At 37.3% G+C, this 21,561-nt stretch overlaps 1 protein-coding gene across 1 annotated transcript in view; it reads right to left on the bottom strand.

The window, feature by feature from the left end:
* The window catches only part of LOC148626188 (serine/threonine-protein phosphatase 4 regulatory subunit 4-like), a 56,059-nt gene extending 45,505 nt beyond the window's left edge, over positions 1–10,554 (bottom strand). Inside the window, exons 1-2 of the mRNA XM_088569956.1 lie at positions 10,291–10,554; positions 7,813–7,886 (exon numbers count right to left, since the gene is read on the bottom strand). Coding sequence (XP_088426082.1) covers positions 7,813–7,886; positions 10,291–10,359 — 143 coding nt within the window. The 5' untranslated portion in view covers positions 10,360–10,554. The remainder of the gene's footprint in view (positions 1–7,812; positions 7,887–10,290) is intronic.
* Between the last annotated feature and the right edge of the window lie 11,007 nt (positions 10,555–21,561).

The following is a 21,561-nucleotide window of genomic DNA, read 5'->3' on the forward strand; positions in this document are numbered from 1 at the left end:
TGGCCAGCCCATGGTAAAACAATGATAAAATGTGTGATTATTTTGAATCTAATAAGACTAATTTCTTCATATTTTTAATAGACACAGCTTTGTGTTGCACTAAATGTTGATCATGTGTTTATCTTTTTTTTTTACCATGGTTGTGGTCTAAAGGGCATTGAAACTGGTCATATTAGAATCTATATTAGAACACATGTACTAAGGTAATTTTGACTTAGTTCTTTCATAGATTTGAATCTATGTAGATTGAAACCCAGTCTTTTAATACAACAATCAAGGTGAGCAATAATCATGTATAGATGATAAAAACAGAATTGTATTAAATGGGAGATAACTCAAGTTCACAAAATTGACAGATAAATTACAAAAATTAGAGATAAAATCAAAAGACTGTCATGTTAATCTGACAAGAAAGCAAAGGGTCATTGGCTAATATAATACCATCTAAAACAATACATCACATGTGTAAAATACAGCTAAACCAAACTGTCAAAATGTTTGGTATAGAATTTAGTCTACAGTAAACTGAATATTTACATAGGCTAAGTAGGTAGATAAAAATGTTTATCAAAATAAAATTAAAGTCAACACCTAATTATAGATTTCCAAAGCTATGTAAACATTTAAGAGAACATGGGTTTAAGCAATGAATGGTGGACAATGTAATAATACCATACTTTCACAAAGGCAAAATCTTACGAGGTTATCTCAAAAGTTATATTCTCAGATTAATTGTAAAGTTATGGTTAAAATTAATAAATATATCTGCTTTTAAATTTCATAAGTTTATGATCATTCTGTCATACAGGTAATCTTCGTTTTAGACTTGCAAATTTGATAAACAAGTGATTTTTTTATTGATTATTTCAGATTTTGAGCACCATAATTGAAGGCAAAGAGCAGTCATTATAAAATATTGTATGACTGACAGACATGTAAGACAAAATTTCTGTCTGAAAGACTCTGAATTCAGTCAGTCAAAAAGAAATTTTTGAACTTTTTGACAGCTTACAAAGGAGAAAAAGGTCAAATTTGGGTTTTGGTCAAACAAATCTGAAATCAATTTCATAAAGACAGAAAGAGTAAGAGAAGTCTAAATATATGTAGTTGTGCATAAGAGAGTATACAGTGCAATCAATTCAAGCTACCAAAACTTTCTGAGACCTAGTATTGGAAAACTCTGTGGAGACAAATTAATTTTTTAAAGGGAACTTGGAAAAATTTAAATATAAATTTGCTGACCTTTTTGAAAATAAATATTCTATCTTCAAGATTGGGAAAAAAGTATTGTTAACCCTTCAAATCAATCTGATCCAAATATTATACTTCTAATATAAATGAAAGCAAACAATTCAAGTGAAATCTGTCAACTCCCACCCCCCACCACACACACACCCTAATCACACTCTAAATTGTTATCTAAACTTTTATTACACATTCACAACTAATATCCAGATTTAGACATTGTGTAATATATTTTACTATCACAAAAAAAGAAAACAAAAATCAGAGCACAAAGGTACTGAAATAAAGTTTTTGACATAAACTATATATTTCATGAAACAAATAAACAACAAATTACTTTAATGATACAAATGTAATTTGAATATGTTTACAAAATGTAGTTACAAAAATCATTCCTTTGCCAAATGCCATTTTAACTGGAACTGACTGCAAATGTGTACACAAGGAAAGAAAGACATTTGACTCTTTTTATCTAATTTTCCCAACATGTTTCAGTCAAACCTGATCTCTGACAAGTGACGGATGCAGAAATTCCAAACTTGAAAAGAGAGACTTGTGATTTTTAATTAACAATCTTTTTGAGTTATTATATAAATCATAGGGAAGGGGCAGCCCACCAAACCATCCCCATTCTACCTATGGTAAACTGGAAAGCTTCTAAACCAAACATTTTCTAGAGTTACTTCACATCAGTTTCCATATTTATATATGTACTGTGAAACTACTTTAATTTGTGGATACCAATTTTCATGGATCAGGGAAAAAACACAAGTTCATGGACTTCTTGAATTCATGGTTTGAATGTTTTCAGTGTACACATCAATGGGAATCTCTTATTCATTGGGAACCAAATTTAGTGGATTGGTCTACCCATGGAAACCATGAAAATTGTTACCTCATGAACAATACTACTTTCACAGTATTCTGAAGGTTTGTAAGTGGAACACCTGCATTAAGTGAACTAATTCTTCAGGTTCAAAAAGAGTCTGGTTTAGACAGATTTCATGATATTTGTTGTGACTACTCAATTTAATACTTCCTTAAAGTTTTAAAGTAATTAGATATTCTGTGTACTTCATAAATAAGCCATTTTTAATTTCCAAATAAAGGAGTAATTAAAGCAACAATGCAAGAAAATTGACCGACATTTAGCCGTTAGTAAAGTGCCAGAATCTGTAAGAATCAGGCAAAAACTGAAAAATAATGAATTACGCTTAGAATAAACACAAGAATTTGATAATATGGGTATATAGTTTATGGTTTATTAAAGAGGATTTGACAGTTTGTTCATCTTAGATGTGTCAGAGGATGCAGAAACACCCACACAAATTAAACAATGTTATGTGGGCATAGAGTTTATGGTCTATGGAAGACGAATTGACAATTCGATCATCTAAGATGTGTCAGAGGATGCAATAAAGTGAGTTACCATAGGATGATAGGGGAAAAGTGAGTTATTCCCCTTTGATGATAAAATTGCAATGCATTTCATATAACTTGTACCTTGGCCTGAATTACTTACACTTGAAAAAGAAATGAATACCATTTCTGCATGTCGGATAAGATTCTGAATACGATTTCAAGGAAAGATTTCTGTGTTTTTTTCACCATGATTCACCCACTGCCTGAATCTTACAGAGAATAGCACTTAAGCACCAATAGTTAAGGTTCTCGATATCACAGAGCCACAAAACCAGTTACAGACTGCTTTACTGAAAATGTCATAAGTCATTTCTCTCCCTTAGGTTGGTTCAAATTAAAACTTGGTCTACAAATAATAACTATTGACTTGGAAAATTAGATGTGTAATTACAAGAATTAAATCAGTCATTTTTGCTGTATAGCTTCAAAACAAGTAATAATCAATAAATTGTATTGATATTTAGACAATTAATTCAAATACAATAACCAAATAACTTTGAAAAATAGCTAATGGAAAACTTTTCAATACTGAACATTGGAAGTCTCAACAAGTTAACAACTGATACCATATACAGGTAGACCATCATCATCCTAACAAGCCATGGTATAAAAACTATACATGTACATGTACATGTATCCCATATAGGATTTGTGAAAATGCTTTTGAAAGCACATTCTTATATAAACATATCAACATTAAAAATGTTGAAAAATTGAATAAAAAATTGTCGCCTTGTATCAATCCCAGAGTCACTTTTATCTATCTCAAAATTTGGAACAAAGAGTTCATTTCTTGTCCCTAAGTATTTACATCAAAATATGATGATTCGATAAACTTCCAAGTTCTCTTACAAACACCAGCAGTTTTGTAACCATGCAAGGCTGAAAGAAATTCCCAAGCTTCCATTTTGTTGAGATCAATCTTTTATTCTATATTATTACTACAATTTATCATATCAAGGCAATTCTATACATAATGCAACCAAATAGTCCCCCGAAAGCTAAGTTTGGGTTAAATTAAGTTTGTGGGATTAAAAAAAAATCGTCAATTGCTATATGCACATAAATGTTACATAGCAACCAAAATCGCTTATAACGTATGCACTATTTATATAAAAGCCACATACAACATTTGTAAGTTACCTGTCTAGTGGAAGTGGGGATGTTTTGGATGAAAATTTTCTCTGTTACATATTGTGAAAAATGGCACAGTCCTTTGAAATATGAAGTAGATATTGGACATGAACAATAACTGTTTTCAATGCATACCACACATAGAGAAAGCCACAAGACAAATTCAAAATCCAGTCATCCATTGGTAATTGAGATAATTACAACAAAATTCTGACAGACCAACCAACAAGGTGATTTACAACCCACTTCTTGAATTGGGGTGAATTATGTATGTATTTACACTGGGAATAAGATTTTTATGAAAAATACTAACAATAGATAAATCCAGTATCGTAATAATTAATGAAAAATAGATTGGTACATCCTAATTTGGGCCCATGAACATATTCAGATAGTCCAACTTCCACAAGTTGAAAAAGATTAACTGATGTATTGAATACAAGAGAATCTGAGGATATCAGCATTAATATATTAAAAAGATTCACTTAAATAAAGCACTTTAAACTTGACAGCAAATTTAGATTGCACAATTGTTTGCTCCTTACACTGACACAACCGTGAGCCCACCAAATTGCTTTCATCTCATAAATTGAATCACAACTGCGTTGATCATTGGAGTATTCATCTGTTTACAATACATACATATTAAATTAATTCAAGGCACAACAGAGCACAAAAAGGATATGATCGGTTTTTCACACATAAGTGAACTTTTTCCTTTGCAATAATCTTAAGCCATATAGAATGAAGAATGTCACCTGAAAAGACTTTTTTATTCTGAAGACTTTTTAATCCATTTAAAAAGATCCACTATTCTAGTCAAAATTGGGTATATTTATTTTTTGTTAAAAATTCACTGTTGAGAAATATGATTTAACAAACAAGTGTATAATTAACACTTTTTTGGTACTATGATTAAGGACATAATCTTTCCCTAATTAAAACAAACATTTGTAATTGCTTAAATACAAAGTATAAATCTTTGTATTGCTAGTGCAAAAAATGTATACCATTAATTTTTACATTCAGTATATGTGAATCTAATTAAACCCTGAACCATTTGAGTAAGGCCAAAAAATAGTCTTGTTTCCAGCTACAAAGCAACAAAAAAAATAGGGTAGATAGGTAGTGAAATGATTATACGATAAAAAAAAAAACAAAAAACAAAAAACAAAAAAAACATTTTACTTTGAGTTACTGGGGAAAAATCTAGACTTTTAACAGTGCTTGAGCCTAAATGGATATAAAATGTTTAGGGTAGGCATAAAAAAACTAAGGTAAGTAGGGTAGCAGGAAACAGACATTTTTTTTTGCCCAAGTATGGACACAGCATTCACGTTTGATACCATTCTAAATATGGATTGTTATTAAATGTTCAACACACTGTACATGTAGGTTTCTTACAAAGAAAGAAATATGTGAAAAATCCTAAAAATTGGAAATAAGGTATTTACCTATTGTGTTAAAATATATCCAAAATTTAAATACATGTTTTTAGCACACCAAAGAATAACTGGTATTTAGAAATATTTTTCTATGAAATCATACAATCACTTATTTTACCAACTTCAGTGCTCTAGGATTCCACATTCCCATCACCCGGGGGCAAGTGAAATTTTTGGTGAGGGAAAGTTTGGAAAGCAAACTTCAAATATGGGAAAGTAAATCTTCATCAAGACTTTCCAAGTGTAAAACCTACAATTTTGAAAAATACTAGAACACTCTCAAAACCCTGCACAAAAAGTGTCTTGCTGTTTCAAAGCTTTACACCTCTACCACATTCAGTGTTGAACCCCACCCCTTTATGCAAATTAGTACAGTCAGTACACTACAACAGCTTTGAGGATTCATAAAGAGTAATGTTCACGCCCAGTGAATATTTTAACATCCTGTAATGCAGAACCTATCAGCTAGTAGTAAATCAGGAAGCTGTTATCATTATGGGTCTGCGGAGAAGATTGATTTTCTTTACCTGATATTAAATGTAAGACCATCTTAAAAACTGGGTCCAAAATAAATACTTTAACTACAATATAAGATTCCCAGGTATCAAAGAACCCATCAAACCAAAGCCCATTTACAAATGTAAAATGGCAAAAAATTCACTATTTATATTTATAATTGTTTTTGGCCCATAATACATGAATTCACACTTGTCATTTTGCACTGAATAACTCAAGATTAGAGTAACCTTTTGACACAAGACAAACAGTGTAATTTTACTTCCAGTTAAAGAAGATTGAGTATCAAAACAACAGGACAAATTGGGTCAAAGACAGAAATGACCAAATTTCTTTAAACAGGAAGTAGATGCAGATGTCGGGCAGGCCTGAAATCAAATCCGACAATATGGGACATGCACCTGATGCTGGATACCAAATGTCAAGTGGCTGCAATTAGTAGTTGCTGAGAAAAGTGTTACAAAAAGTTTCCCATCCCGCTCGGCCAACAATCACCACAAGTATAACCCAATTTTCATTGAGTAAAATTCGTCCAAAAATATTATTTTCATCAATGGGGTCCACCACAAGTGTGAATACATCAATTCCTTTGGATAACACATGTGACAAAATGCCAAGATCAATCTCAAAATTCATTTTATGTTATAAAACTTTGTTTTCAATTTGTTACAATTTCATAGAGTTCCATACACAATAATTCTTTATCCAGAAATCAGATCTCTATGGGCTATGAAAACACAAGATATTGTTATGAAATTGTAATAAAGCTTATTTTTGCAGTGGCATAAAAACTTAAAGTTAGTGAAAGTTTGAAAAAATGCATACAAGTTATGTAAATTAATAAATTTATTTCAAACTGGAAAACAGCTGATAGAGACAAATAACCATGCCTACATGTACCTCAGAAATCTAAAATTCAAACTCAGAGGCATATGTACAAAAATGAGTATGTCTGGAAAAAAAAAACAAGAAGAAAATGAGCAGTCAAGATAAAAAAAAATCTCATCAACTGTACACATCATCCTGAACAGTGTTCTAGGATTCCTATTTCCCATTACCCATTAGTTAAACTTTCCCGTGGCAAGTTGAAAACTTCATATGCTGTAGGGATTTGTTTTGTTAGGAAAGGAGTCATTGACTGTGGGTTTTATATGTGTTGATTTTATATGGATTTTTCCTGAGGAAACCTCAATTTCTGAAAAATCCTAGAACACTGCTGAAGCTGCATAACCAATTAAAAAATTACAGAATACACATATTCACAACAGTAGTAGAAATAAGAAAATTTGCACAACGGTAAAGCTGGCAAGGTTTGCTGAAACTGAACTGGCTTGCAGTAAAGCATACTTGCCCTTACGATACATGTGGCTAGAGATAAGTTCAGATGTCATTTTTTCCACATAAAATAGAATATAAATCAAAATTTTCTACTACCTAGATCCAACCTGATCTTCCAGTTAACTTACTTCAGAACTTTAATTACTGCATATTCGCTTTAGTTACCAGGGGCAGAAATAATATTCTTTTTTTGCAACTGGTCAACTGGGCAGGTTTTGCCAAAACTGAACTTGCACAGATTGGAGTTGACTTGCCCTTATGATATGTTGAAAAAGAAAAAAACATAAAAACATAGACAGCTCAGTAGGCAAGTTTTGTTATACTTTGACTTGCCCATCATAAAATGATTGCCATGAGCCAGCAGGAGAGTGCTCATTACCATCGGTCACAAGGCAGATGTCTAGTAAACAGGAAATTGCCTTATGATAGAAACAATTATCTCATAAATAACTTAAAAAGCTCAAGATTCATACATGTGCACATTAAAAATCAGTCTCATGAGTACATGTAGCTCTGAAAATTTGATGGGTCAAAGTGAAGGATATAAAATTTGTTTCAACAGACCCTAATTTACATTGAAACTAGACCAATGGGGTTGCTTAGTTGACCTAAAGAATTTCAATTTAGATTCTTTGCTGGTGATGTCAATGTCACCAGTGTTCTACTTGGATAATTTTCTTCCTTTTCAATAAAATCTTAACTTGTTAGATACCTCAGTAAGTAAACTGCTCTTTCAATGTCACTAAGTTGTTCATCAACTGTAAGCTTGTCAAGTTCTTCAGTTGACTGAAATAAAAGCAAAAATAAATTATCTATTCATGAATCTGTATGCAAGTAGTCTTTGAATTTGTCTTGGGTTTTCTGCTGGTACATTGTACATGTATGCTAGCCACTTCCGCTGTCACCATTACCTGCATATACATATACATATACTGAATATTACATGTCAAAATCTGTATCGCATACTGTATCAACTGCAAGGCTCCTATATCATCCTAAGGGCCAATAGCCTGCAGGGTGATATAGGTCGAGGATTGATACAACACTCAATACAGATTTTGACATGTCATGTTCATTATATCATATTTCTTAACCATACTTCAAGTATGGTCTGTAAAGGGTTGTGATAGAGGATATGCAATATACATTTGTACATGTAGGTCTAGAGGTGTGATATAGGTTATATAATATAGGGTTTAAACAAACACTTATAATGCATATGCAAAACAGTTATATTCTAATCTAAATATATGATATATGTGTACAGTGTATTTTATGTTTTCTGTCCAATGTCTATCATGGTTTTCTGCATTTTAACATTTAAGTAGCACTCCAGCTAAGGATCATGCAAAATGTGATTCATGGGTAAAAAGCCTACATATTTTTATTTTTTATATTTTGTTTGAATAGCCATAGTAAACAGAAATTAACATGTGGTTTTTCATATAACCCGTGCTCTTAGGAGATAAAAATTGTATAGAATGCACTGTAAATTTCAAAATTAAGGGAGATAACTCTGTAAATGATGCTCAAATACAATAGGATCTACTGGATTTTCAATGTTGATTATCTCCTAAGAGCAGGCAGATTTGAATGAATAATTACACATTTCATAGTATAGACCCATAAAACAACTTAATTACAAAAATAAAAATATGTAGCCTTTTTTTGGGTGTATCACATTTTTCAGATTTTGCATGATTCTTACAAAGACAGCTACTTAAGTACATTATCAACAAACATGTACATTGTGCATGTAACAGCCAAAAGTGTTTTTTAATCTTATTTCTAATCAAAATTTACATGCATGTACATTTTTTTTGTAGATGTATGTACCTTCACAAATATTTTTAGATCACATAGTGGATGCACACTGGACATTTAGATGATTTAGCTGGGACTCAAATCTCTTTTCAATTGTAATGGTCCAGAACTTCTTCAAATTTAAATAAAACATTATCTTGCATAAAATGAAAAGTCCTCAATAGAGTGTCTTTCTATTTAGGAGATTAAAGGTGCATGACTTAAGCAACAAATAATTCAAAGTCAGGGTTTCCAATAAGTTTTTCGTTTGTGATTGAGAATTTCAGATTTGAAGTGGCTACTGCTGAGCGCCAAAAGATTGATTGATTGATTGATTGTTGGAGTTTAACGCCTGAGCAGCTATATTCAGGCGATGAACATGAAATGATGAAATGAAAAATGGGATGGGACACAAGAATAATGGGGTCGGAAAATTTTGACATTGAGGGTTACTGACCTTGGACCACTGCTAATTTTAACCCATACATAGTGTAAAGAAATTTATATTCTCCCTGAACTGAAGATGGTTTTATTAGCTTTAACTTTATTAAAGTACAATAGCTGTACTATAAAATACAAAAAATCCTGGCATTTGGTCTAGATCTCCTAGTACCACTTTAGGGCTGAAGGACTTTTTAATGCAAATGTCTGAGTGACCTTTCCATGTACATACATTTATATTAGTCTTAAGAGTAGTTTTACACTACATGCAAGAATAGCCAGAGTTCGCCATTTCCTCAGAAAAATCTGTCTGGGTGAAGTAAAAATTAGTGAAACATTTTAAAAGTAAAAATAATCATACTCATGAAAGCTTATCCTTCCAGAGGCTGACCAGATGTGTCAGAGTGGGATGGCATACAATGTACCTACAGGCTGTTGCTTCTATGATCTAGTGCAATAGACCCTATTTTACTAACTGTGGGATGGTTGATGAGCACACCCAATATACACTTTTCTTAAAAAATAAAATTCTTTTGTTCTACCTCACAGAAGTGCTCATCAACCATTTAATAAAAGGGTCTATATAGTTCATACTCGGAAGCTTATCAGTAATTAATTTCCAATATTGAAAAATGGAAGCTTGCTATTTGCATTCATGCCCCCATCATGGTATGCATACTTCATATGATATACATTTTAAGATAGCAGAGTCCTAGTCTTAGACTGAGTTGATAAAATTGCATGCAAGAACATAGGGGAAGCTGCCACTAACTCACTGACCAGCCCCAACGGTTTCATGTATTAGATTTAGAACATTGTTCATGTAGCTCGAGCATATTTTTAGGTATTTAAACCAATCATTCATCAACGTGTCGTGACGCAAATATTATTCACGCTCTTAAGAGCAAGATAGTTGGTTTAGATGATTCCCATCTTCGATTTATACCTTTAGTCTGTTATTGACACGGTCAAGCTGTAAGTCCTGCAAGTCTTCAGCGAGCGATACCACTTCCATAATATCGGTCAGGTGCGTCGCGACCTTTCTGTACTGAGGGTCATTTAATTAAGTTGGAAGTCATTTCTTATCTTTTTCATACGCCCGGTTAAATCAGTTTACACAAGCAGTGTCAAAATATGTCCGTTATACCAAATAAAAATGAGAAAGCTTCACTTGACAACAAGATTGGCCACCATGTTTGAGATCATTTCTCAAATCTCACAAAATCTCGCGAGAGTGGAAGACGAAACTTCGCGGGAAAGTTTAAAGTGCACTAAAAAATGCGATATTGAAACAAAACCTTTCCGGAAAACAAAACTGAGCAGTGGCGTAACACCATTAAAGCAGTGTAAGCATGTGCTTACAAATTATTTTGTCATTTTTTCAGTTTTTCACAACCTTGGCTTTACCTTAACATTAATTTGCTTGTAACAATCACATCTGGAAATAGTATTAATCTCTATTACACATTCGATCATTTAAATGTAACTGTGGTGTCTAAGTTCTACAGGTTCAAGATCGAGTTGTAATCAAGATTAGTTCAATAAAACAAGCGTCCGTGTGTTGAACTGCAACTTCATAAAACGTAAAAGGACGCCGTTTACGTTGCGTCTGGGATTACCACGCTTTAGTCGTCGACTCGAAATTAAAACTTTTTATCATCCTCAAGTTATTGTTACATGTAAATTCAAATGAAGACAGTTCATCCCTCTTCACCAGAACATACTAAGAGCAAAGGTCAAAGTAAATTCTCATAATACTTTAGCAAAAAAACTCCTTTCACAGATACAAATAAACAAGGATTTATAGGGCGTCGGGTCGTTTCGCCCCTTTTCCCGTTCGTTCGGGTTGTTTCGCCCTTACTGCAGGGTCGTTTCGCCCTCTTTGGATATACATGTGTTTATATATACCGAGTAATTGATGGGTCATTTCGCCCTCCTTAGATTTATTTTCCTGTTAATTGGCTTGTGTTGTGACAGTGGCTCTGAGTTGTTCAATGCATTCCGGTGTGGAACGTCGAAGGATTCGTCGAATTGGTCCCTTCGAGTGGTTGGTAAGGATAAGAAGTCATTGAGTGGCATCAGTGGTGATGGTGGTGGTAAATGTAGGTCCACATCCATCAGGTCGTAGGAGCTCAAGTTGCTGAAATTGAGTGGCGATGGTGGTAGTGGCAAGTCGTCGAAGTTAGTAGGCGTGAGTGGTGGCGCATCAAAGGTTTGAGTAGGTGGTGGAGTTAATGGTGGTACATCATAGGATTGAGTTGGTGGTGGTACATCAAAGGATCGAGTTGGTGGTGGTACATCAAAGGATTGAGTTTGTAGATTTATAGAACCTCAAGTTTTGTCGGAGCCAGATGTGTCTGCTCGTCCTGCTCAATGTAGCACTGAATGTGTAGACAATACGCTAGGGCCAAATCATTGCAGCCACAAGACTTTGATTGCATCATACAAGGGAAAGGTTGACAAACAAAACGTTCTTTCTACTGAAAAATAAATGGATTGTTCCCGCTTCGTTTGTATTTCCTCTTACAGAAATTCGGGGAATGAAAAGGGGTTTTAATCGAACATGGCTCGATAAACATTCTTGCTTAAGATATTCCGAGTCAGAAAATCGATACAAGTCGTTTCGGCCATACTACCATCTCGGCTGTAGTCACTTCGGTCGTAGTTATCTTGGCCACAATCGATGGGACACAAGGACAGTAGGGTCGACAAATTTTGATTGCCACTAGAAAAAGGGGGGATGGGTAAAGTCGGGCATTTAGCCTCCTGTGGCGGAGCGCAAAGGTTCCTACTCCTATCGAATACCCCGGCAGGGTTCTTTAACGCGCGAGGAACGTGGCATCTTTCCCAACACGGTGCACCACTATGGTTTGCGGTCAGGTTTTCCGTATCATAGCCTGACAACCCCAGCATGTAACACACCAGTCGTACCCCATTCGCCCCGTGCAGGTCCGGGTGTCAAAAGAATAGGCCTGCAGCAGCGCTAAGCTTGTCGTAAAAGGCGACTAAATAGTGCTCAGAAACCTAGCCGGGGGTTAGGCGCTCCGCCCACAGCAACTGGGATGTGTGCCCCAGGTGGTGGAATGGGGTACCCCTAGCGTGTTACATACTGGGGTTGTCAGGCTATAATACGGAAAACCTGACCGCAAACCATAGTGGTGCACCGTGTTGGGAAAGATGCCACGTTCCTCGCACGTTAAAGAACCCCGCTGTGGTATTCGATAGGAGTAGGAACCTTTGCGCTCCGCCACAGGAGGCTAAATTGCCCGACCTTACCCATCTCCCCTTTTTCTAGTGGCAATCAAAATTTGTCGACCCTGTTGTCCTTGTGACCCATCCTTTTTTTATCATTCATGTTCATTTTATTATCCATTTCATGTTCATTGTCTGAATATAGCTGAAATATTGCTGCTCGGACGTTAAACCCCAACAAACAAACAAACAAAGCTACTCTCTCCCATGGGGAACCTACTAGGTATTGCTGCAGGGGCGCTTTAGGTCTCCTACAAGGGGCTTTCTTAGAAGCACAGGTATCACATTTTTCACACCAGATTTGAATGTCTCTCCTCATCTTATACCAAAAATATCTAGTTTTGACTTTTGAGAACATTTTTTTAACACCGAGTTGTCCACCTGTTATGGAATAGTGAACTTGGTTCATTTGTTTGTTTGTTTGTTGGGGTTTAACGTCCGAGCAGCAATATTTCAGCTATATTCAGACAATGAACATAAAATGAACATGAAATGAAAAAAAGGATGAGTCACAAGGATAATAGGGTCGACAAATTTTGATTGCCACTGGAAAAAGGAGTATGGGTAAGGTCGGGCAATTTAGCCTCCTGTGGCGGAGCGCACAGGTTCCTACTCCTATCGAATACCACAGCAGGGTTCATAACCAATTCTTTTAAACTTTCTGGGATTAATAAATGCAAATCATATTTACCATTATTTCTCTCCCATTTCCTATATAAAATTCCATCCACAATTACCAGGGATTCTAACCTTGCCCAAAAGAATTTTATTTCAATGCTCATATGAGATAAATCTTCCCACTTGGGTTTTAGATCAAGGCGCTTCCATTTTAAAATAGTGCTGATTACAGGATCAACAGCTTGTAACTCTTTTATACTGTGTAAGCCATGCTTATCTGTTTTACTGGCATAAGTGTCGGATTCATAATTTTTGGCTCTAGTACAAACTATTATCTCTTCAGATTTGATTGGGAAATGTTCAAGGTTATCCTTTCGATCCTCTTTTTTAAGTATTCCTAACTCAATTGAAGGTCTCCCAGGACTTTCTTTGGTAAAAATAGATTTTTGGTAAGAATAGACGTTCCTCGCACGTTAAAGAACCCTGCTGTGGTATTCGATAGGAGTAGGAATCTTTGCGCTCCGCCACAGGAGGCTAAATTGCCCGACCTTTCCCATCCCCCCTTTTCTAGTGGCAATCAAAATTTGTCGACCCTATTAAGCTGAAATATTGCTGCTCGGACGTTAAACCCCAACAAACAAACAAACAATCCTTTTTTTTTATCATTGGATGTTCATTTTATCATCCATTTCATGTTCATTGTCTGACTATAGCTGAAATATTGCTGCTCGGACGTTAAACCCCAACAAACACAAGGAAATGTCTCCCATAGAGATAATGGTGGAAATGTTTAATGGAGGAAACCACAGCTAATAACTCCCTCCTAGTTACACAGTATTGTTGCTCTGCACGACTGAAGCCCCGTGCAGGTCCGGGTGTTAAAAGAATAGGCCTGCAGCAGCGCTAAGCTTGTCCGTATAAGGCGACTAAATAGTGCTCAGAACCCTAGCCGGAGGCTAGAGCGCTCTGCCCACAGAGCAACTGGGATGTGTGCCCCAGGTGGTGGAATGGGGTACCCCTGGCGTGTTACATACTGGGGTTGTCAGGCTATAATACGGAAAACCTGACCGCAAACCATAGTGGTGCACCGTGTTGGGAAAGATGCCACGTTCCTCGCACGTTAAAGAACCCTGCTGTGGTATTCGATAGGAGTAGGAACCTTTGCGCTCCGCCACAGGAGGCTAAATTGCCCTACCTTACCCAACCCCCTTTTTCCAGTGGCAATCAAAATTTGTCGACCCTATTATCCTTGTGTCCCATCCTTTTTTTTTTCATTTCATGTTCATTTTATCATCCATTTCATGTTCATCGTCTGAATATAGCTGAAATATTGCTGCTCGGACGTTAAACCCCAACAAACAAACAAACGTTCCTCGCACGTTAAAAGAACCCTGCTGTGGTATTCGATAGGAGTAGGAACCTTTGCGCTCCGCCACAGGAGGCTAAATTGCCCGACCTTACCCATCCCCCTTTTTGCAGTGGCAATCAAAATTTGTCGATCCTATTATCCTTGTGACCCATCCTTTTTTTTTCATTTCATGTTCATTGTCTGAATATAGCTGAAATATTGCTGCTCGAACGTTAAACCCCAACAAACAAACCATCCCTGGTAGGATAAGCTAATATGGGGGCACTGATCAAGACATTTTTTAACTCTTCAAAAGGTAATTCATACTCCTCAGACCAACTAAAACGTTGATTGTTCTCAATAACTTTGGACAATGGCTTAGCTTTTTCAGCATAGCCTCTTATAAACTTCCTGTCATATGATGTTAACCCAAAAAAAAACTCCTAACATGTTTAATATTTCTGGGCATTGGCCAGTCTTTGACTGCTTCAATTTTACTAGGATCAGTAGCCACTCCTTGTTGGCTTACTTCATGACCAAAAAATTTGACCTGCCTCTTTAAGAAATGACATTTTTTTGGGTTTAGTTTTAAATTTGCACCCTTAAGTCTCTTGAACACCTCCCTTAGGTTCTCTATATGGACTGAGAATGATTTTGAATATATTATTATGTTATCTAGGTATACTAAGCAGACTTTGAAGGTTAAACCTGACAATACTTTTTCCATTAACCTTTCGAAAACAGGGGCACTATTACATAGTCCCATGGGTATTCTCTTGAATTGCCATGAACCTCCCCCGGGAAATGAAAAAGTTGTTTTTTGACGGTCGCTCATCCCGTGCAGGTCCGGGTGTTAAAAGAATAGGCCTGCAGCAGCGCTAAGCTTGTCGTAAGAGGCGACTAAATAGTGCTCAGAACCCTAGCCGGGGGCTAGGGCGCTCTGCCCACAGAGCAACTGGGATGTGTGCCCCAGGAGGTGGAATGGGGTACCCCTGGCGTGTTACATGCTGGGGTTGTCAGGCTATAATACGGAAAACCTGACCGCAAACCATAGTGGTGCCCCGTGTTGGGAAAGATGCCACGTTCCTTGCACGTTAAAGAACCCTGCTGTGGTATTCTCCCGGAGTAGGAACCATAGGGCTCCGCCACAGGAGGCTAAATTGCCCGACCCTACCCACCTTTCCCTATTTCCAGTGGCAATAAAAATTTGTCGACCCCATTGTCCTTGTGTCTCGTCCCTCTTTCATTTCATCATCATTTCATGTTCATCGTCTGAATATAGCTGAAATATTGCTGCTCGGACGTTAAACCCAAACAAACAAACTCTGCCACTGGAATCTGAAAGTACCCTGACTTTAAGTCGACATTGGAAAAAAAATTCGCCCCAAATAAAGCTTCTATCGTGTCGTCTATTCTGGATAATGGATGGGAGTTTTTAATAACTGCCTCCTTGACAGCTCTGAAATCTATGCAAAACCGCCAAGATTTCTTTACCAATACAATATTGGAATTCCATGGGCTTGAAGAGGGCTCTATTACATCTTGTTTTAAAAGTTTTTGAATTTCAGTTTCGGCATCTGCCAACCCCGTGCAGGTCCGGGTGTTAAAAGAATAGGCCTGCAGCAGCGCTAAGCTTGTCGTATAAGGCGACTAAATAGTGCTCAGAACCTAGCCGGGGGCTAGGCGCTCTGCCCACAGAGCAACTGGGATGTGTGCCCCAGGTGGTGGAATGGGGTACCCCTGGTGTGTTACATGCTGGGGTTGTCAGGCTATAATACGGAAAATCTGACCGCAAACCATAGTGGTGCACCGTGTTGGGAAAGATGCCACGTTCCTCGCACGTTAAAGAACCCTGCTGTGGTATTCGATGGGAGTAGGAACCTTTGCGCTCCGCCACAGGAGGCTAAATTGCCCGACCTTACCCATCCCCCTTTTTCCAGTGGCAATCAAAGTTTGTCGACCCTATAGTCCTTGTGTCCCATCCTTTTCTTTTCATTTCATGTTCATTGTCTGAATATAGCTGAAATATTGCTGCTCGGACGTTAATGTGTTTGTTTGTTGGGGTTTAACGTCCGAGCAGCAATATTTCAGCTATATTCAGACAATGAACATGAAATGGATGATACAATGAACATGAAATGATAAAAAAGGATGGGTCACAAAGACAACAGGGTCGACAAATTTTGATTGCCACTGGAAAAAGGGGGGGATGGGTAAGGTCGGGCAATTTAGCCTCCTGTGGCGGAGCGCAAAGGTTCCTACTATCGAATACCACAGCAGGGTTCTTTAACGTGCGAGGAACGTGGCATCTTTCTCAACACGGTGCACCACCATGGTTTGCGGTCAGGTTTTCCGTATCATAGCCTGACAACCCCAGCATGTAACATGCCAGGGGTACCCCATTCCAGTTGCTCTGTGGGCAGAGCGCCTAGCCCCCGGCTAGGTTTCTGGGCACTATTTAGTCGCCTGATACAAGCTTAGCGCTGCTGCAGGCCTATTCTTTTAACACCCGGACCTGCACGGGGCAAGAGCAAATGGTCATGACTAGATGTCGCATTGGACATCCCAGATTTTAGATTTACACTTGGCCTTTTGCTTGTTGGTGATCCTCGACCTGAGTGTATCCCATGTGATTGCCCTTTCTTGATCAAACATGTTCTTCTAGATCGTGTGGATTTTGCCATCACCAGGCAAAATTATTTTGACTGCGCCAATATGTTTGATTTGTTCATGACCGTTTCATCTAAAAACATTATCTATTTCTTACGGGGCATCGGTTTATTTAATAAAATCTAAATTTCATACCTTCCTTGATTTTTCAATGTTTTAAATGTTTTATCGATGGTACGTTTTTATATGTATTTTATGTAATATATTTATGTGCTATACGCGTAGTAATTTTCATAGTTCAGGCTATTGTTAGATTTGATATGAACCGGTTTGCCATGGACGGGCAGTATATAAAGAAATTTTGGCACGTTTTTAAATTATCGAGGTTTGGGCGGTGACCACGTCGGATAGAAATATTGTAGACATATTTTCATTTCAATAATATATATTTCTTATAAGTTTATATTAATGATAACATTTGTTTATATCTAGATTGTGTCAGCCAGTGTATGTTTTATGAGGACTTTTCAGCGAAAATTAATAATTCTGGACTATTTTGTGCAATTTGTGGACACAGCATTTATTAGATATGTGTTGTATATGTGAGAATAAATTAGCATGGTCACCGTGTCTGACAAAATCAAACATGATTTTTTGATTATTTATGCCTATGTATGTGAGAGGTCTTTGCCTTGAAAATTGGGCAGTTAATGCACATAAATACTTTATGTTCGGTTGAACAGAGTGAATTTAGAATATAATTAAGTTTACCTTTTATGTACCTTTTTATATATAAATAACTTTTTGTTTTAATTTCATTATTTTATGAAGAGACTTTGATCTTGCTTTTAATATTTTCATTTCATTAAATGTTCTTGTCGTGATATGGCCCTGGTCGCCGAAATGGCATTAAAAACAACAATCAATCAATCAATCAATAGCTGAAATGATCCTACTTATTAGGACTACAAAAGTCTTCAGAAATAAAAGTTGTCAGACTCCTTGTAAGATCTAGAGTTATTGCCCTTGAAATGGATAAAATGACTTTTTCCTACAGTTTCAAGTCAATATCTTGAAAACTATGATAGATTAAAAGAAATCTTCAATTGTTGAGCCCCGTGCAGGTCCGGGTGTCAAAAGAATAGGCCTGCAGCAGCGCTAAGCTTGTCGTATAAGGCGACTAAATAATGCTCAGAAACTTAGCCGGGGGCTACGCGCTCTGCCCACAGAGCAACTGGGATGTGTGCCCCAGGTGGTGGAATGGGGTACCCCTGGCGTGTTACATGCTGGGGTTGTCAGGCTATAATACGGAAAACCTGACTGCAAACCAAAGTGGTGCACCGTGTTTGGAAAGATGCCACGTTAATCGCACGTTAAAAAAAAACCTTCTGTAGTATTATCCCGCAGTAGGAACCATAGGGCTCCGCCACAGGAGGCTTAATTGCCCGACCCTACCCACCTCTCCCTATTTCCAGTGGCAATCAAAATTTGTCGACCCTATTATCCTTGTGTCCCATCCCAGTTTTTATTTCATCATTGTTTCATGTTCATTTTATCATCCATTTCATGTTCATCGCCTGAATGTAGCTGAAATATTGCTACTCGTCCGTTAAACCCCAACAAACCAACTTAAATAACCACGAGATTGCTTCTTTGCTTGTAAGTGGACCTTAGTAGATCGGAATATGTCACAGGAACTTCGGTATTTTAGCTAGACAAAATGTCTTTACTTTCCGTGTTGTCCGTTTCGTTTGTTTTGTTTGTTTGTTGGGGTTTAACGTCCGAGCAGCAATATTTCAGCTATATTAAGACAATGAACATGAAATGGATGATAAAATGAACAAGAAATGATAAAAAAAGGATGGGTCACAAGGACAACAAGGTCGACAAATTTTGATTGCCACTAGAAAAAGGGGGGATGGGTAAGGTCGGGCAATTTAGCCTCCTGTGGCGAAGCGCAAAGGTTCCTACTCCCATCGAATACCACAGCAGGGTTCTTTAACGTGCGAGGAACGTGGCATCTTTCCCAACACGGTGCATCACTATGGTTTGCGGTCAGGTTTTCCGTATTATAGCCTGACAACCCCAGCATGTAACATGCCAGGGGTACCCCATTCCACCACCTGGGCACACATCCCAGTTGCTCTGTGGGCAGAGCGCCTAACCCCCGGCTAGGTTTCTGAGCTCTATTTAGTCGCCGCTTACGACAAGCTTAGCGCTACTGCAGGTCTATTCTTTTAAACACCCGGACCTGCACGGGGATTGTCCGTTTCGGTTTCTCTATTTATTTCGTGGTTTTATCAATACTTTGCGTCACAGACATTGGTCTATAGTTTTATTCACACCTACCGATTTTTATTTAGTTTTAAATATGTGTTAAATGACTAAAGTCTTGCTCATACATATCACAAAACGGTTTCTCCTTTAAATGTGAAATCTTTAAACTTCCCGCCATGGCAGATACCGGATGTCAAGCGGTCAAATATTCCAGTTGAATCAGTTTTTTGTTGTTTGTTGGGGTTTAACGTCCGAGCAGCAATATTTCAGCTATATTCAGACAATGAAAATGAAATGGATGATAAAATGAACATGAAATGATGATGAAATGAAAAAAGGATGGGACACAAGGACAGTAGGGTCGACAAATTTTTTTTGCTACTAGCAAAAGGGGGGGATGGGTAAGGTCGGGCAATTTAGCCTCCTGTGGCGGAGCGCAAAGGTTCCTACTCCTATCTAATACCACAGCAGGGTTCTTTAACGTGCGAGGAACGTGGCATCTTTCCCAACACGGTGCACCACTATGGTTTGCGGTCAGGTTTTCCGTATTATAGCCTGACAACCCCAGCATGTAACACGCCAGGGGTACCCCATTCCACCACCTGGGCACACATCCCAGTTGCTCTGTGGGCAGAGCGCCTAGCCCCCGGCTAGGTTTCTGAGCACTATTTAGTCGCTTTTTACGATAAGCTTAGCGCTGCTGCAGGCCTATTCTTTTAACACCCGGACCTGCACGGGGCCAGTGGAATCAGAGAAAGGTGTAATACCAACTTGTATTATTTTGAAATTAAATAACTCGAGTTGATTTTTGTAGTGTTAAACTCACTCATTATATAATATTTTGTGTATGGAGCTTCGTCTTAATTTGCAAATTAACTAGTGGAGCGAGATATTATTACGTCAAGATAAGTCTTCACTTGGAACAATTTACACGTCCACCAGCCTATCAACCGCGTTGCATGTCCATCTGCACATTAAAGACATAATTTTTTGACTGATTAATTTTACGCCTTTCACGTAAACAAATTGCTAGCAGACGAGGAAATGTTCATTCGTAATTCCTACTTCGTCTACTATATCAAATGCATCTGCGTCATGGTCCAAGTTTTCAATCGAAGCCCATGGTGCTTATTTCTGCTCGTTTTTTCTTTTATCTAAGAAGACTGTTTGCACTGCTATCTAGCTTATAACACCATATTTTTATCAAGCAACAGGGAATATGTTGAACTGTGTCGCGTTGCCTTTTTACGGTTTGAACTGAAAATTGTGTAAACACTGAAAGAATTAATAAACTTAATTGACATCTTCAGTAAATTATGTAATAAAAAAATATCAGATTCTTATATGCAATTATATGCCATGAGAGTGAAGGTTTATAATTTAATCTGACATTTTGTAAAAAAAAAACTTACCACTCTAGAAAATGTTTTCGTTGTATGAAATTGCTTCTGTTGCAATCTGCTTAGGGTCACATGAATTCCCACAACTGCAATTACTTTGGTGTTATTTATTGAGCACCGTGCATATTTTCTTTTGATTGCACCCTCATTCTATCAGGATTTAAAACAAACGTACCAATCAAATGTTCTGCTCAAATAGCTTTCCTTACCAAAAAACAAAAAAAAAAACAATCATAATAATTTTATCTGTCAAAACTGAATGAGTGAAAGTGATATATTAAAATTTCAAATGTATAGGAATAAAATAGATTCTAACACTGCTGATTTGAAGAATTTGAAATTTACTGTGTTCAGCACATGATAATTATGTTCATTTTCCATTTTATCGTTTAAATATGAGGTTTCTCCTTTGAAGGATCTGTTTGTTTGTTTGTTGGGGTTTAACGTCCGAGCAGCAATATTTCAGCTATATTCAGGGGTACCCCATTCCACCACCTGGGGCACACATCCCAGTTGCTCTGTGGGCAGAGCGCCTAACCCCCGGGCCCCGTGCAGGTCCGGGTGTTAAAAGAATAGGCCTGCACCAGCGTTAAGCTTGTCGTAAAAGGCGACTAAATAGTGCTCAGAAACCTAGCCAGGGGCTAGGCGCTCTGCCCACAGAGCAACTGGGATGTGCCCCAGGTGGTGGAATGGGGTATTTTCGGTCAGGTTT

This window comes from Perna viridis, chromosome 2 (genome assembly GCF_037379345.1).
Source record: "Perna viridis isolate PV_CMFRI_1.1 ecotype Kerala chromosome 2, ASM3737934v1, whole genome shotgun sequence".
In the NCBI taxonomy this organism is placed as follows: domain Eukaryota; kingdom Metazoa; phylum Mollusca; class Bivalvia; order Mytilida; family Mytilidae; genus Perna; species Perna viridis.